Source organism: Bison bison, unplaced genomic scaffold, assembly GCF_000754665.1.
Source record: "Bison bison bison isolate TAMUID 2011002044 unplaced genomic scaffold, Bison_UMD1.0 scf7180017864317, whole genome shotgun sequence".
Taxonomy (NCBI): domain Eukaryota; kingdom Metazoa; phylum Chordata; class Mammalia; order Artiodactyla; family Bovidae; genus Bison; species Bison bison.
Genome location: NW_011494889.1, coordinates 8,533,806 through 8,550,990, shown reverse-complemented (window position 1 = coordinate 8,550,990; position 17,185 = coordinate 8,533,806). Strand labels below are relative to the sequence as shown.

At 40.2% G+C, this 17,185-nt stretch overlaps 1 protein-coding gene across 2 annotated transcripts; it reads right to left on the bottom strand.

Moving 5' to 3' along the window:
- Positions 1–12,511: 12,511 nt before the first annotated feature.
- SRSF1 (serine/arginine-rich splicing factor 1) lies at positions 12,512–16,650 on the bottom strand. 2 transcript variants are annotated; one of them, XR_826378.1, is made up of 5 exons: positions 15,952–16,650; positions 15,354–15,538; positions 14,819–14,991; positions 13,946–14,625; positions 12,512–13,029 (listed from the first exon to the last, which is right to left on the bottom strand). XR_826378.1 is itself a non-coding variant. In XM_010852912.1 (4 exons), exons 1-4 carry the CDS (start codon positions 16,143–16,145, stop codon positions 14,431–14,433), a joined length of 747 nt encoding a protein of 248 aa, XP_010851214.1. In that variant the 5' UTR covers positions 16,146–16,650; the 3' UTR covers positions 12,512–14,430. The 2 variants fall into 2 exon arrangements, 1 of the variants encoding a protein (XP_010851214.1); XM_010852912.1 differs by having other exon boundaries at positions 12,512–14,625.
- Between the last annotated feature and the right edge of the window lie 535 nt (positions 16,651–17,185).

Here is a 17,185-nt window from a genome sequence, read left to right as displayed (position 1 = left end):
CCCCTCCCTCAAAGAGCCCTAAGGTAAACAGTCAAAAGGCTAATGACACATGACAAAGGAAGAGACCTATTAAGATTAGCATTTCCAAAGACAACTTTTAGCAAACATTAGAAAGTTAACACCGAATCAAATCCAAAACTTTTCATAGAGACCATCTACTTAGGAGCAGCTTCAAATTGGCAGTTAAGAACTAATGCTTCATGTAAGAAAGCTGGAGCTAACAGATCTACTAGTAAAAATCAAGACTGCAATATTTACCAAAACTATCAGCTAGAGAAATGATACCTTTAACAGCCTCAATGCAACTGAAGAGAAAGGACACACACCAGACCAAACCAAAGGTAACAACCACCCCACCAACACCTCCCGTCTCCACCCTGCACCCCCCCCCCACACACAAACAAAAACAACCAAGCTTCTCTGAGAAGAAAGCAGAAGTTAATCTGCCCTTCCCACCTCCCCACACTAAGGGCTTTAAGCCAACTGCCTGTGGCCCATGTGGTCAGAGTTGGGTTTGTGTTTCAATTCCACCACCTAAAGTGTCATCACTAGTTATTTCTGTCTTAACTGGTAAGGTGAGGAAGGGGAAACAACAAAGACTTTTCTTCCCCCTAAATACCTATTTAAATCCCTTAACAGCTGGAACATAGTCACGGAGAACAAAGGGACAGGGAACAAAGCTACCCATTTCCCTAGTAAGACCTACTGGTAGTTGAGGGTCCTAACATACTCATTTGTTTCTAAGAGCCATATGCCCCAGATACCCAAAACCTATCCAAAGCCATGGTAACACATTTATCACCTTTACTCTTTCTGAAAGAAGAGGCTACAAACCATGCTTAACCCATCAGTTCCACCCATAAAACATCTGAGCAGAGATACCTTCCATTTTACAACTCCTGAATGGCTGACAGAGGACATGCAACAGATAGCAAGTAAAACAGCATAGACACAAGAAGGAAAGAAACTAAGACAGGTCAAAAATACACCAAGTAAGAAATTTAATACAACTGGAAAACATACTCTCTGGCACCAGCATTTCTCCTTTAGACACCTGTTCCTCCCTGCCCTCAGATGCCCCAAGCCCAGGGTGATGGCTGAGCTTGAAAAAAGTTGACAGATCACACAAACTTTGTGGGCCTGAACCAAACTAGAAAGCTTAGTTCAGTGACATCATGCTAATAGTCAAAAACATAAATCCTTACATAAGCAGGCATGCTGGTACAAAGGAAAAGCTCTTTCCAGTGGTATAGCCTCCACCCCAAATATATTCCACCGCTTAAAACGGGGATATAATGACACTACACACATTGAGTTAGCAGTCATTTATCTCCATTACCGAAAAAATGATCCATTTGCAAAAAAATAAAAAATTAAAAAATGGTGCTTGTTAATGCCTGTCCAGATGCTCTTGTGAACACTGGGGCAGAGCAAGAACATACATACTGAGTAAACGCTCTTTACCCAAATTCCAATAGAAACATCTCAATTTCGTCTTCATCTCAGACTCCATAGTTCAGAATTCAAATAGGATTCTGTTTCTCTTAGTCTTCAAAGAGTTACCATGTTAATACATTGCGGATCTTATATTATGACTCCCTCTTTCTGAATTGGTGCTCCTTCCTCTTCCTTTCATTGGCCTAGATTAAAAAAAAGCCTCATTGGGTCAATTTGATCTTCAGCTGAGGATCCCTCTATTCTTCACAGTGAAAGAAACAGGAAATAATGACGCAGGTTTTGAGGAACCTATTCAGTATGTTCCCTCAGTGAGGGACATGAGCAGTGGTGACCTAAGACACTGAGGTGGCATCACAAAACTTAGACTAAGCTTTAGGTAGGTTGCTCCACTCTAGACAGCAATACCGAGATGGCAACACAAGGCCAGAACAGCGTTAAGATCTGGCACGAGCTCTAGATTTGCTTCTTTAAGGATGTTTCTTGACTCTGAGAAGTCTCTGAACTATTACAGAAGCTGCCTAAAGTTCTACAGTCAGTCATCTGGCCCAGTATATAAGCAGGTGCAGGGAACCTGACGTGAGTCTGAGTGAACTCCAGGAGTTGGTAATGGACAGGGAGGCCTGGTGTGCTGCGATTCATGGGGTTGCAAAGTCGGACACGACTGAGCGACTGAACTGAACTGAAACAACAGTTGTAGTCAGCATTTAATCCTTAAGTTGTGTACTAAAACATAAAGCTTACCTGCTATCCACTAATACTATGTGAAGCATTTCACCCTTGATTGCCTGAACTGTGGCAGCAAGCTCTTTGCTAGACCTAAAGAGGACAATTCCTAGAGAGCAGGATAGATTCTGACTTGGTGAATAATTTACTATGATACACAGGGAAAATGGATCAGATTCAGAGAATCTAGATGTTTCCTCTGAAGTAATTTTAGTCTCCAAAACAAAGCACACAAGGCTCTACTCAACTAGTTGACAGAAGTTAATTAGCCTTTTACCCCTAGGCCTGACCCTGTCCTCTGCAAGCTGTTTTACTGACCTTACATTAAGTCCCTCCACAACTTCCTAGCTCCCAGCTGTTTCCTCTTATTTTTCCAGCTTCCTCACTCTTCACCCACCCCACAATCTCTCATTTCACTTTCTCTCCCCCTTCCTCCCCTTTTATTCAGCAGTGAATGCTGACAGCAGATGGCAAGTACTCAATTCAAGCCAGTGAAAATGCGTCCAAAGCATCAGGTAAAAGGCAGTCCCAGAAATAAGAATCCTGGGGGTTGCAATACACACACTCTCTACCTGTCACTGATTTATTCTTTAGATGGGAAAGGAATATGTTTATTCTTCACATATGAAGGAATTATCCTCAGACGAATTAAAACTAAATTAGATAACTAGTTTTGCTTAGTTATGCTTCTCAGGGACAAGAGGATTTTTTTGTTTGCATTAGAATTGGTAAGTTTTATTCCTAACTTGTCCAGGACCTACACAGTACATTTAGCAAAACTCATGAAGCCTTAGGAAGTCCCCACGTATGTTCTATACGCAAATTCATTTAGCTAAAGATCAGTTACTCTGATCACTTAAGCAAAGCATATGGAAGGTTCAAGTTCATACAATCTGTGATTAGCTTTCTCCCCACAGAAGAGCTGAAAAAACTGAAAGGAAACCTCGACTACTAGAGGGAGGTTTGGGATTTGTTCCACAGTGATCTTAAAACCACAGGAATTTGGGGATGGAAATGTACCTGAGAAAACAGGAAAGGGAGAGGGAAAAGGCACCCCAAGGACACAGCTTCAATCAGAAAAGTTTAAGTCTCCCCCATGGTTCTAAGAACTCTGGTAAACGCCTAGTCCTAGAGATACTGCATGGATGCTATCTAAAGATAATCAGCTCAGCTTCAGCCCAAAATTCAGGCTGTGCTATCTCCAACCTAGAATGATATATTCTAGGTTTTGAAAGGCTAGCCAAGACACCCTAGGTACTAACTTTTCAGTTCATAATGTATTGGACAAAACAAAGACCTCCTAATGTGGATTCTCTCCTTAGAAAAATGGCTCATGTGTAGAACTATGCCATAACTATCATGCTTTTTCAGTAAGCAAATATTTATGAAGCATCTATTTAAGGCCAGGAACTGTACTAGTCAGTCACTGGAATATGTTTAAGAATCTCCTCCAATAGAGAAATCAAAACTGGAAATAACTACAGACTAGTTAAATGTTTATACAAAATGATTATAAGAGCACTGGGAAGAAAACAAAATAGTAAAGGGGCTACTTGCCCTGCTAAATGAGACTTCACTTCATTGGTTCTCACATAACTGGCAGCTTTGACACTGGGCTGTCATCTAGGGTTGAATATCACAACTAATGCCTAATAGGCTGTACACTCAGGACCAAGTATAACGCAGACTGTTACCGCAAACTGAAAGTCATCACACATTGCTTTTAAAACTGATAAAGCAATTCAATCTGGTTTTGTGTATCACATCTATTTTGCTAATATGAATTTAAGTGTACACTTAGCTAACAAAACAAGTGCATGTTTACATTTACCCATTCTCAGGATCTTTTTCGTGCTACTATCCTCTGAGACTGTAGCTTGGTAAAAGTAGCTAGCCAGGCTCTGGTCACTGATCTGTTTTCTGTGGGCCAGTGTGACCAGAAGGGGTCAAAAGAGGGCAAGGGCTTCTCTGATGTTGGCTGTGCACTGCACACTGGAAAGCCAGGGAGCTAAGTACCCCACTTTGTACTGTTGGGCTCTGGGCGATGGCCACTGTGACAAGATGAACACTTTGAAAACAGCCCCATCAACCTGGCTAAGAACATGGATCAAAGACAGCACCACGGGGCACCCTGGTGGCATCAGGTGGGTATTACAGATAGTGATCACTTGGGTCGAAGACTTCTCTTTCCCCGCAACCTCTCCACTGGAAAAAGGCCGTTTTTAAAAAGCAATATAGTAATAAAATAAACAAGAACTTGTCACTAGAAGACAGGGACTCAAGTTCTGTCACTTTAACATCTTCGAATTCATTTCCTCCAACTCCAAAATAAGGCTAGAAACATTGGAGAATTAAAAGGAATCAAAGCACTCCAAAAAAACCCAGCTACTACTTCCACCAAGTATTTGTCCTGTGTCCTTGCATTTTCCCCTCTAACTTTTCCATTAAGAAGGTAGAAAATGGCACAAACTCTTGAAAAGTCACTACTTTGGAAGTAAGCCCAATCTGACTGGAGGACCACACTACATATAAGATCTAAGCTATGCAGTTCATCTGCTGAGGACTTCATGACCGTATTTATACATAAACAGTAAGGTGAGTGTTGTGCACCAAGCACCTTAGAAAAAGTGTCAGAAAGTTGTTAATACAGATTTTGGTCTCTAGGAGTTTACCATGTAGCTGGAGGAAATAAAAACATACTTGAAATCAGACAACAGTTTAAGGGCAACATGCAGGTGTACACATTACGTGACACTATGTATGCTGAAGAAAAGCAAAGCACAAATACAATGCAACTAGTGCAAGAACGCTTTAGTCTTTAGCAGATCATGAAGGGAAGAATTCTCAAAGGCAAAGTAATGCGAGTGCTTTTAAGATTTGTGAGTTTGCAGAGTCTGTGGCTTTGAGAACTGCTTATGCTAGTTGATCCTCTATCAGCCTAAGGATCAGGGTCAGGGTCCTGCAGTAATGTTAAGATTCCCAAACTAGTAATATACTACCCAGTTTCTTCATTCTATATATAAATCTCTTTATGTGTAACTACTAATAAAAAAGAACCAAAATAATTCAATCCTAATGAGAAAACTGTAGAAACTCATTGAGACAGGATTACTAAACTCGTAACTAATTTAAGGCTTCTTCTGTAAGAATAATACTTAATAATGGAAAATCCAGGAGAAAGCAGGGAGATCTGGGTTTGGAAGATCCCTTGGAGAAGGGAAAGGTTACCCACTCCAGTATTCTGGCCTGGAGAATTCCATGGACTGTAGAGTCCATGGCGTCACAAAGAATCAGACACAACTGACTTTCACTTTGGGAGAAAGCAAGAGAGGGAACCCCTCTGCTCCTTTAGGAGACACCACCATCAATTCTAGAGGATGTGTACTGAAGTGTGGCACATCTTACAAAACAACTTTTTACTTTGCAAGACTGATTTTGGGGACATTTGTTTTTACAATTATACATGGCTTAAACTAGCATTTACATTAGTAGACCCTGGAACACAGGCTTGACTATGCAGGTGCACTTGTATGTTTGGTTGCATCTGCAGATGCATTGACTGCAGATACAGAAGGCTGACTGTAGTTAGTTTTACACTGTGTGGCAGGTCAGCACCTCGAACATGAATGGTCAACAGTAATTTGCATTTCCTATTTTCACAGCTGAGAAATTATTTGATGCAATGTTAGGATTACCACTTTCTCCAATAATCTACCCAGCTAACCAATAGTTTGTGGACTAGGTTTCTATACCACTTTGCTTTTAAGGAGTACTAAAGTTCTCTTTGTCAATCAACATTTATTAAACTGTGCCAACTGGAGGTGGGCAACAAATCCAAATAGCGTCTTGAAGAATTCCATCTAGCAAGTAAACATTTGGCTCACTGGGAAATGCCAATACAACAAAAATTCTACTGGGTAGAAAAAATTAACATAGAAATTTCAACAGTAATAAAATTGTGAGACTAAATGCATCACAGGGAGAGAGCTATTTTATGGGTTTTGAAGCTTGCTTTTTATAGTTTCAGAAATTAAATCTAACTTGACAGTGATAAGGACTTGAAGCAGCAGAGTGACTGCTAATTAGGGCAGAAAAGTTTGAAAACATATATATATATAAGTAAAAACAATAATCATCAGTAAAAGATATTTACCAGGTCAACCAGAGCAGGGAAAATGTGATTGAAAATGGTGATAAATTGTAGACTACATTCCACTGTTTCATACTAGATGAGCAAGTTTTATAAGATGAGACTTGATGGCCAGGATGGAGGTGGCCAGTTAACTGGTTTTTCATTTCTTTAGTAATGATTTTGGGTGTACGGACAAAGATGTCAGCATGGCAAATGAAGTTGGGAGACAAATTCAAATAGCATTTTGAAGTACTCTATCTGGGAAGTAAACAAAACCTTATTCTTGTTCAAGTGACAGACACAAATGCACCGTGGCTAAAAACTGGTTATATTAAGACACAGAACTTGACTTTCACCACGCTACATGTTTACTATGTAGTGTCAGAGAACAAAGGAATCACTTTTTGTAGTGAGCTTGTTAACCAACAAGCACACTTACTGTCGTGTACACTTTAGTGTACTGTTAACCAACGTTTCACATCTTTAAGTTGTGCATGTGCATGCTCAGTTGCTTCAGTCACGTCCAACCCTTTGTGACCCCATGGACTGCAGCCCGCCAGGCTCCTCAGTCCATGGGATTCTCCAGGAAAGAGTACTGGAGTGGGTTGCCATGCCCTCCTCCAGAGGATCTTCCTGACTCAGATTGAACCTGCATCTCCTGCATTACAGGTGGATTCTTTACTGCTGAGCCACCGGGGAAGCCCCTTAACATTGTGGATGTCACTTACTTTGTAATTCAATTTAAGAAGCAAAATTCTCCAAAAATTGTTAGAAATATCAGGAGATAAAAAGATGGAAAATGTCTTAATGTTACTTAGCTTCTTCCGTAAGTATCAACTGGAGGACTGATTTCCAACTTGCAAATAGAAGAACCTGAGTCTATTTATTGGTTACTTACTCAAGACACTCAGAAAGGGAAGTAAAATAATTCAAATTTCTATGTTTCTCTTTCTAGGCAACTGAATTGAGTAATTATCTTTCGAGTGTCTAAGCAGTGCAGAGCATTGTGCTATGTACCTGGGAAGAAAGGGGAAAACAGGTTATGACCTGTTAGAAAAGAGACAACAAACAACTCACTGACTAAAGGCACGCTGGCTAGTTTTAAGATACGGTAGAAAAGTGCTATGCAGAATAGTGAGGAAGGAGGAGTAGTGCTTTTTCAGTGACTATCAGGTGACAGACTGTCTTGGTTCCTTAGAAAATAAACTCACGAATCCGGATGAGGCAGATAAATGGATAGAACATGACATATGCCATAAGAGATATACACAAAGTCTGTGCCAACATAGTATGGTGGGTGTTGTTTTCAGAGAGATGACTTTTGATACTGGGACGAGGTTATCAACAGCTTTAGATTCAGCCCAAGATTCCAAGTCCTAGTTAAAGGCTGTAGGTTATGTTTTGTCAACTGATGTAGTAGTCCATTCATAAGGATTAAACCTTAATAAACACAACTTGAAAGCTTATCTCAAACTTACAAAGGCTCTCCTAATACCCAGCACTTCAGGGTACAATTCTGTCATGCCATCTGGAACTTAAAACCACCTTCAAGTTTAGCCTTTTTCTTTCACAAAGGGAATTCCAAATTTTCAGTTGAGCAATTTAGGATTTAGTCTCTTCCCAAGTTAAATTAAGATATCAGAGCTAACATTTTTTGAAATGAAGGATAATTTAGTGCACTTTCAGTACTCAATCCAATTTGCAGCAAGGCTATCTCACTAGTTAGCAACTACCTTTGGTAGCCTAAACTTGCTACATAAAATGTGAGATTGGCAGGCAAGGTAATCTCTGTGTAAATGTGATTCTCTTCTAGAATACATTTATCCTCTTTTAGTGTCTTATTCTTCAAAGCAGTTTCTAACATGTGTGTCTGAAGCCAAGTGCTCCCATATTGACTAAATGGTATCACAAGTGGGCCTAAAAACTTATTTTTAGTGACAAAAAAGCTTGTGTCCTTTACATTTTTGTAATGTAAAGTTGAAGGGAGATGGGAATGATAAATGCTGAAGTGTTAGTTCCTAAAAGTCTGTACTGACATTTTGATCACAGCATACTCTGCCTGTTCTGCAGAACAGAAAACTTGTAAGTAGCCAACCTGATGAACAGACAGGGTTGTAAGACACTAACAATCACTCAAAGTCTCAGTAATGTCAAGAAATAAGACTTAACACTCCAGAAAGTGTTTCACACCATATAAACAAACGTTTCTCAAAGGATACTCATTTTGTATATCACATGACCAATTTCATGGCTAGAGGGGGGAGGAGGGGGAATGGGTGGCACTCCTGTACCTGATTCCTACACTTCTGGCCTTACTATTACATACTTGGAGATGTACAAGGCAGGTAGAAAAACAAGCAGCTTCACATCTTCAGCATTTTGTCCTAAGTCCCAGAAGCTAGACAGTTTTGTGATTTATACAAGCTTGAAAGTGAAGTCGCTCAGTCGTGTCTGACTCTTTGCGACCCGGTGGATGGGATTCTCCAGGTAAGAATACTGGAGTGGGTTGCCATTTCCTCCAGGGGATCTTCCCTATCCAGGGACTGAACCCAGGTCTCCCACATTGCAGGCAGATGCTTTAACCTCTGAGCCACCAGGGAAGCCCTTATACAAGCTTGGTACTCATTAAGTATTATTCAAAACCTAAAGGAAAAGGCAAAGGATTTTGACCAACAGATGGAGAGGCAAAGGTAGAGTTACAGGAAAAAAAACTTAAGACCAAAAAAATTCTAACTTTGGAGCTGATCGAGGATTAAGTTTCCACCTTGCTGTTACCATTCTTTGCCCTAGGGTATTTCCTGGTTAATTTTGCATCATAGCACCCTCTAGTGGCTATGTGATTTTTTCCTAACATTTACTCAAATATGGGGAGTGGAATAGACCCTGGTAAACAAAATAACATCCCTCCAGACAACTCATTAGACATATGGCATACCTTTAAAATTGTCTGCTCAAAGTATATTCGGTGAGTAGGAGTAAAGCATTCTATAGCTCTTAGTAACTACTATCTTTACACTGATAATTCTATCAGCAATTATAAAAAGTTAAAACATTTTAACCTTTTTAAGAAATGAAGATGAAACACCCAGGATCTACTCAACTGTCTCTTCTGTTTTGCATACCTACATAAATGGCAATCGCCTTATGTTTTCTCTCTTGCCAGTGAGTCACCTATTTCAAAATGTTTGAGATTTTCTTCTGCCTAAGAAGCACCAAGAACTTTTGTATAAGAAAAAGATCTTTCTCTCCTTTCATCCCTACAAATCACATTAAAATGTTGTCAGGTATAGCCTTCAAAGTTAGAAGAAGCACCCCCCACCCCAATCTCAAGTATAATTACATGGATAAGCTCGAGTATACTGTAAGTTCTCGAATCTACATTTTAAGCAAAAGTTTTTGCCAGGATTACTATTTATTCAACAATCAGGAGACAAAATGAACACCTTTCCTTATAATCTCCCTTTACTTCATGCCAATCCCACCCTTTCCTATAGGATCAGATTCTTATTAAAAAAAATAGGTACTGGGAAAAATTACCCCCAAGTAGATTATTCCACTGTATACAATGGAATGGTAGAGTACTTATTTCCTTCAATGGAGAAAATTACAAGTCCACTATAGCAACAGAATATAAAAAAATGTGTCATACCTTTTCTGGTGGCTGCTTCAGCCTAAAGAGATGTGGGACTAACAGTTTAATAAAGAAATCAGATAACTGGGTTTGTTTTCACTCACACGCCCAAACTACACAGAAGCCTTCGCTCCGTGTATTCTGTAACAGTTCTACAACCCTTTATCCAAACTCTCTGGGGCAGATGTATTTGAAATTCAGAGCGTTTTGCATTTTATACAGGTTTCATATATAGACCCTTTACCACATTAACACTCAGCACAACCTGTGGCAACTGACATTAGTATTTCTTGGTCACACCAAGTACAAAACAAATGCACTGATTTTGGTCATATTTGACATTCAATTTGCTTAACATCAAAATATTCTGGAGTTCTGGGATAAAAGATTGTGAACCTGTTTTCTGTCTTTGCATTCTTCATACCATGATAGAAATAGGTTAAACCAAAGAATGGTTATAAGAGAACTTCAGTCTAATAGTTTTTCTTTTTAATACTATTTTTATGGTAAATACAGACATGTAACTTGTGATTTCATTACAACGTCATGTACAAAGTAAGCAAAAAAGCACACAAATTCTTCACAGAAACTTGAAAAAAAAAAAAAAGGCCCTTAACAAGCAAGATATATTTCAAAGACAAAACTGATAAAGTTAAAATCTAGAATTATATTCAAGTTAAAGCACTACAGTGAGTAGATACATTAACATTCCAAACTATAAAACTTATGGGGGAAAAAAACATTTTAAATGAAGGAAATCTGTTCACATTCCAAACAGCATTTTAAAAAAATTACTAAATTTTAAAAATAAAATTCAGATCCCAAACAATTAGGAATCAGAAAATGGGTTTCTTACCTTCTGTTTCCAGGATGTAGGCTGAACAGCAAGGTGGGTTACTCAATCTGATGTTATGAGAAATAATTCTTAGAGACTTAAACTTCTCCTTGATTAGAAAATAAATTATAAGCTCCCTACAACATCTAAGGGGACATAAATACGAAGAAAAGAGCAAAATCCAAGACTGCTTTTTTAATCCCAGAAGTATGACTTTCTTCTAAGAGTTGCTAATATAGGTGGAGATTTAAAGTCCATTTCCTAAGACTCTTACATTTAGCTGTCTAGTCTACTCTTACTGAACTGGAAAACCTGGCCCGTCTTTCATACACAGGTTAAATCCTCTCTAATCTTAAACAGCCTACATACCAGGGAAGTAGTATTCTCCATCTCACTTCAATCTGGTTGGGACTACTAAAACTCCTAAAGTAGAGCTCATCTTTCAACTTAGCTTAAATGCACTCAACTTTTGAGTGAGGGCAATTTTCATCTTGGTCCTGTTTACAAAATAATGAAAACAAATGAACTCAGGGCCTGCTAAAGTCTAGCTCTTTACAAAATCATTTACTCTTTTAATGTCTTACAAAAAAACTTGAACTTTTTGGCCAACTCAGATGAAACAACCTAGTTTTACATATTGTTTACTCTTGAACACTGTATTTTGAATTCCTACATTAAAACTAGTTACTCCCTTAATGGATCTATACAAAGTGCTCTAAAAAATGGAATCCTAATCTTGACTTTACTATCCCTTCTCTTCCTCCAGACATTCCACAAGGTTCATTTAAATGTATTAGCTGGGTGACCTTATGCAAATCTTTAGGTTGTCTCCACTACCAAGATTTCTAGTGTCTCCTAGGTTTTAAATCACATCACCTGAATAGCAGTCTTAAATTCTGCTTCCAATTATAATTAACACTCCAGGGAAATCTTATGATTTAGCTATCTTCTAGGTGCACAAAAAGTGGTCTGATGATTGTGACTAGCTATCAGGACATCAGAAGAAAAAAGATCAGGACTACTAAGTAAAAACTCCCTCCTTCCCCCAACTCTAAATGAAAATTTAGCACCAAGGGGCTCCCAAGTAAAGATACAAAAACTAGTAGGTGACAAGATGTCATCACTGCTTTGGTATGTTTTGGATAGTAACTTTATGGTTAAGAAGAGTTCCAAGGCAAAATTCTAAAGAATGCCCAGCTTTTTATTAGCAATGATTCACTCAAATAAACAGTTAAATCTTCCAGTGGGCTATTCACATTTCAAACAGTAAATGTAATTTATGTTAAGAATTATAATCTGTGCTGAATTTTAATACTTACCAATTTTTGAGATGAATTATTTTCATTGAGAAACTCAAAGGCTAATAATACCAACATTCGCTAGTCATTACCTGATTTTACACAAAACTCTATGCTAATTACCAAAAATAAGCAGTATCCATAAACTTAGTCATTTTTAACCAAAGCTTTGAAGCTTATCCTCCAGAAACTAAATCACCCTTCATTTACCACATTACATACACAACTATCTTATTCTCACTTTTTATCTTCCCCTGAAGACTTTTACAATGAACAGTAAGAGATAACTAATACCATTTATTAGCAAATTCCTTTCAAGAACCTTTAATTTACTAACACAAACACAAAAATCAGAATCTTATCAGTTTTAAGTATTAACTGAGACTAGTCACCCAGTAAAAAAATCTTACAAGAGGAAAAAGGACAACCATGCATAGTTTTTTAAAAAATGTTTATTTTTTTCAAAGAAAAACGGCAACAGCCAATTGGAAACCTACTTATTCTTCAACTCCAATTTTGTTTTCTTTAAATTTAGAAGTGACTTACTGATTTACTATTTTAAACAAACCCCCCCTTTCCCCTTTAAATGTTTACCATCTACTCGTGCTGAATCCTTCCAAGGAGATTGCTCCAGCGTATATCTCCAGGTCCTCGCTTTGCTCCTTTTACCAAAAATGCAAAACACAATTCCATCGTGCATCTTAAGGGCTCCAATCGTCAAAAATAGGAAAAAAAAAATCTTTGGAATAGCCAATTAAGTTGAATAAAAAAAAAAAAAAATCCACACGTATGCGGTTTGGTTGGGGCAGGAATCCACTCCTATGTTCCTGGTAATCTGATCCCGCTCCATGAATCCTTGTAATTCATCCTCCCTATCCTATCCACATTATGATTTGAATCCAATGATCCAGCTCCAAGGATTGGGATCCAGTGAGCCCTCTCCAATCCAAACCTTTATAACCAGCAAAACCAAAAAAGAGGAGGCAAAATGTTAGATACTGTAATCAAAAAAGGTTTCTGGGGAATGATGAGTTATGTCTGTCATCAGTTTAACAGATGTACATCAATAACTATCAAATTCCCCAAAACAAGTTTCTGAATGGTGTTCTGATAAATTTTAGAAACTTAATCATCATAGAGACTAATTGGAAGAAGCATTTTATATTTACAGTTCAACTGATAATGCCAACACTTGTTACTGTACAGCGTATTACAGGTTTTGTGGTTGCAAAAAGTTAAGTAGTTGAAAAGTTTACTGGTACTGCTACCCCCCTAAGTCTAAACTAAATCTAACGCTCCCATTTGTAATTTAATTTGTAAATTAAAAGTATTTTAAACATGAGTCAATTACAAATACTAGTTTAAAGGGGAAGGTGAGACTTAAAATTATTCCCAACTAGATTATCTACACCAATATGCTGGAATTCTATATTTTGCTTTCATTTTGTCTTTAAAAAATGAAGTAGCAACGCTATATCAGTCACACAGAGGACATGCAGATTTAGCAGTATTGATATTATACTCTATCTGGTTGGAATTAAAGACACCCTGTACCCACATGTACACCAACAGCAGGTCACACATTAACAGTTGTAACTAAGCATTATGACAAATTAGCCAGTTCTTCCCACATTAGTCCCTATTAAAACAAAAAAGGGAAGGGAGCAAAATAGTTACAAAATGGGCAATGTAATTTTGCCACAATTGCCAAGGTTTAAAGAGCAAAGCAATTGTAGCTAAAGGTAACTGCATAAGATGCTTACAAGTGTTTTATGGTAGATGTATACATAATCAATTTAAACCCTTGCCTTTTAGTATAAGGTCAATACTGCCAATTTCATCTGTGACAATAGCACTTGGAGTCATACCATTGCCTCCATTATTGATCTGATCCTCCTCAATCCTCCTTTTGACAATCCTAAAATGATTGAAATGTGCTCCACAATCCTTAATCCAAAGCATTCTTAATCCATCTCTTCAGATATGTCTACAGAAAGACACATGAAAAGCAAGATAAACATAAGAACTTCCCCAGGTAAGATAACCACAAACACCCCCAACATCCCAGTTCACACAAACCAGAGCAGAATAGACATTTACACAATATCACAGTCTGAAGAGCATGGAGAGTTAACTAAATTTAAACAATCCTGGCTATGACATCACTTAAAATACAATTTATCGACATGAGGGGAATGTAGATGTTAGGAGCAAGGGGTATTACACAAGAATGCAATTCAACACTTTAGCCCATTCTGAACAAAACAGTTGGAATTAAAAAATGAAAAGATTGTACTGAATAAAGGAAAACTGTATACAACATGGGTTCTACAAAAAAGTGTCACCAATCATCTTATGTACGAGAGCGAGATCTGCTATGACGGGGAGAATAGCGTGGTGATCCTCTGCTTCTCCTTGGGGAATAACTTCGACTCCTGCTGTTGCTTCTGCTACGGCTTCTGCTACGACTACGGCTTCGAGATCGAGATCTTCCATAACTTGGACTTCTGGGCCCATCAACTTTAACCCGGATGTAGGCAGTTTCTCCCTATTGAATAGACAGAACTTTCGATTGAAAGATCTAAGCTTTCACCTGTCTTCAGGCATGCTGAATGAATACAACGTATTTAAACCAGAGGCACTTTACTTGGACACCCTTGCCCGAATCTTACCTTCAAATTCCACAGTTAAGACCACTGTATCCAATTCTGGCCAATAAAAAGAATAAGTGTATAACCTACCTCATGAGATCTAAACTTAGTGTTATCCAGTTTTCGAACTGCATAGGTCATATCTTCTTTCCGTACAAACTCCACGACACCAGTGCCATCTCGGTAAACATCAGCATAACATACATCACCTGCTTCACGCATGTGATCCTTTAAATCCTGCCAGCTTCCACTTGGAGGCAGTCCTGAAAAAGATTTTTTTCAACAATTATTCTAGTATTTCACATTAAAGTTAAAATTTACATTAGAACCAAGACTACTTTAAAATTAATGATTAGTTTTAACATCCTAGGTTAAAGATTCAAAATTCTAGAATTAAAAGCCGCAAATTATTTGGAAAGTAACTTTCTTCATATTCTAGGCATTGCAATCTAATTCGCCAAATCTCAAATACAGTAATTCCTGGTTACTGAATTCATCCATGCGACTAAAATAATTTAAGACCTAGCATGAAAACTAGCATTTGTCAAACTGGTCATGCAAGGAAAGTTTAAAGTGTGGTATCTGTCCAAAAGTGACATCAACCCGCACGGAACGGTCAACTCACCAGAGACAACCACTCTGTTTTCAGAACGCCTGGATGGGGGGCCATAGCGGCCCCGGGGAGCCCCGCCACCTCCACCCCCGCCGCCGCCTCGGCCTGTACCACGGCCGCTTCGAGGAAACTCCACCCGCAGACGATATCCATCGTAATCATAGCCGTCGCGACCGTACACCGCGTCTTCCGCATCCCTGCGTGATTACAGAAAGCCGAAGGGTAAGAAAAAGGACCGGGAGGGGTGGCTAACTCCGTCGGGGCGCTCACAGAGCCCCGCACATGCGCACCGGGGGTGGAAGAGCCCACATGCGCTGCATAATAGCAACGGCCCCTCCCCCACCCAGAAGTACACCAGGCTCCCGACCACTACAGCAGCCCTCAGCGCCTCAGTTTCCCGCTCCGAGCCCGCGAGCCGGCTCTGGAGACGCCCGGGGGACCCAGTCACCAGAGAAGCCTCACCGCCTCGGCTCCTCGCTTCACTCGTGCACGGGCGATTCGTCTTGCTCCCAACCTCAGAGCCCACGTCCCCATTCTCTCTAAGGCCTTGGAGCATTCCCCAACTACTCCAACCTATATCCTCAAAGCCGCAAGTCCCTGGCCGCCTCACCGCGGGTCCTCGAACTCAACGAAGGCGAAGGGCGGTCCTCCGCGGCGATTCTTCAGGTCGATGTCGCGGATAGCACCGTATTTGTAGAACACGTCCTCAATGTCCTTGGTTCGGATGTCTGGAGGTAAGTTCCCTACGTAGATGCGGCAGTCGTTGTTCCCTGCCGGGCCACGAATCACACCACCTCCCGACATGGCGGCGACGAAAAGCGCGGACTCGAGAACAGGCCTTCCCACCAAGCCTAGCGAACGGCAGAGCGAGCCCGCCGCGACACCACGTCTCCCGCGGCCCCTCCAAAATGGCGCCTTTATCAGCTCGGCGCACGGATATGGGGGGGAGGGAGGAAGAGAAGCGGGAGGAAGCAGCTATTCGATCTCACTGCGCACGCGCAAGAGCGTAACGGGTGTGCTGCGAAAGGGACGCTGGCACACGCGCGACGTCACCCTCCGCGCGAAGGGAAAAAAGTTCCCGCGTTCCCGTTGTGCCGAGAGCTTTGCAAAGGGACTGACCAGCCGTGTGGTAAAGATTTAGGGCAGAGCACTTGTAAAAGAGGGTTATTAATCTTGTCGAGTCCTAAAGAATAATCAATTTTCCCAGGAATAAGTCTCTTAAAGCAAAGGCGCTTTGGAAGGATTTTATGAAACCTAGCCTATAGCTTTATCCCACCATGCTCTGCGGTGTTAACGGCCTTGGGCGGGAAAGACGCCCCCGGGGGCGGAGTCAAAGGGGGAGGGACCGGGCGGTTGCTCCGGAAACGGGGGCGTCTTAGGAGACTGCGCCCAGTTCGGGACTCGGCGTTGTCTGTGATTCTGTGCGGAGGCAAGCCATCATTTTGTGTTTCCGCCCCGTCTCCTGTGAACCTGTGCGCTGCCTAGAGGAGTGTGTAATATAGGGGAACCGAGCTTAGATTCCTCAGATTCTACATCAAGTACCGTTCTACCTTCGGTTCAGCACAGAGCTTTGTATATATTTAATAACTACATTCAACATTGCTTGTGTTAGTGGCGGCGATTCCTGCTCTGACCAATCGGTGGTGGTACCACCTGGGACCCAGATCTCTGTTTCTTTTTTTCACCGCCTATTACTAGGCCCAACGCATCGGAAAGGTGCATTGAAGGTTGCAGAATGAATTGTGCCTGTTACTTCTCCATCCCTTTTCAAAGAACGAGAAAAAACACGCGCGTCTGCCTGTGTGTATGCAGAATCTTGAAGTTCCTTCCTTTTTTGAACTCAT

Bases quoted from the DNA above. Each gene is read 5' to 3' on its own strand.
- SRSF1 (XM_010852912.1), bottom strand. From the start codon at position 16,145: ATGTCGGGAGGTGGTGTGATTCGTGGCCCGGCAGGGAACAACGACTGC. The intron at 14,992-15,353 runs GTGAGTTGACCG...AATCTTTTTCAG, and splicing joins AAACAGAGTGGTTGTCTCTG to GACTGCCTCCAAGTGGAAGC. The intron at 14,626-14,818 runs GTAGGTTATACA...TCTATTCAATAG, and splicing joins CTAAGTTTAGATCTCATGAG to GGAGAAACTGCCTACATCCG.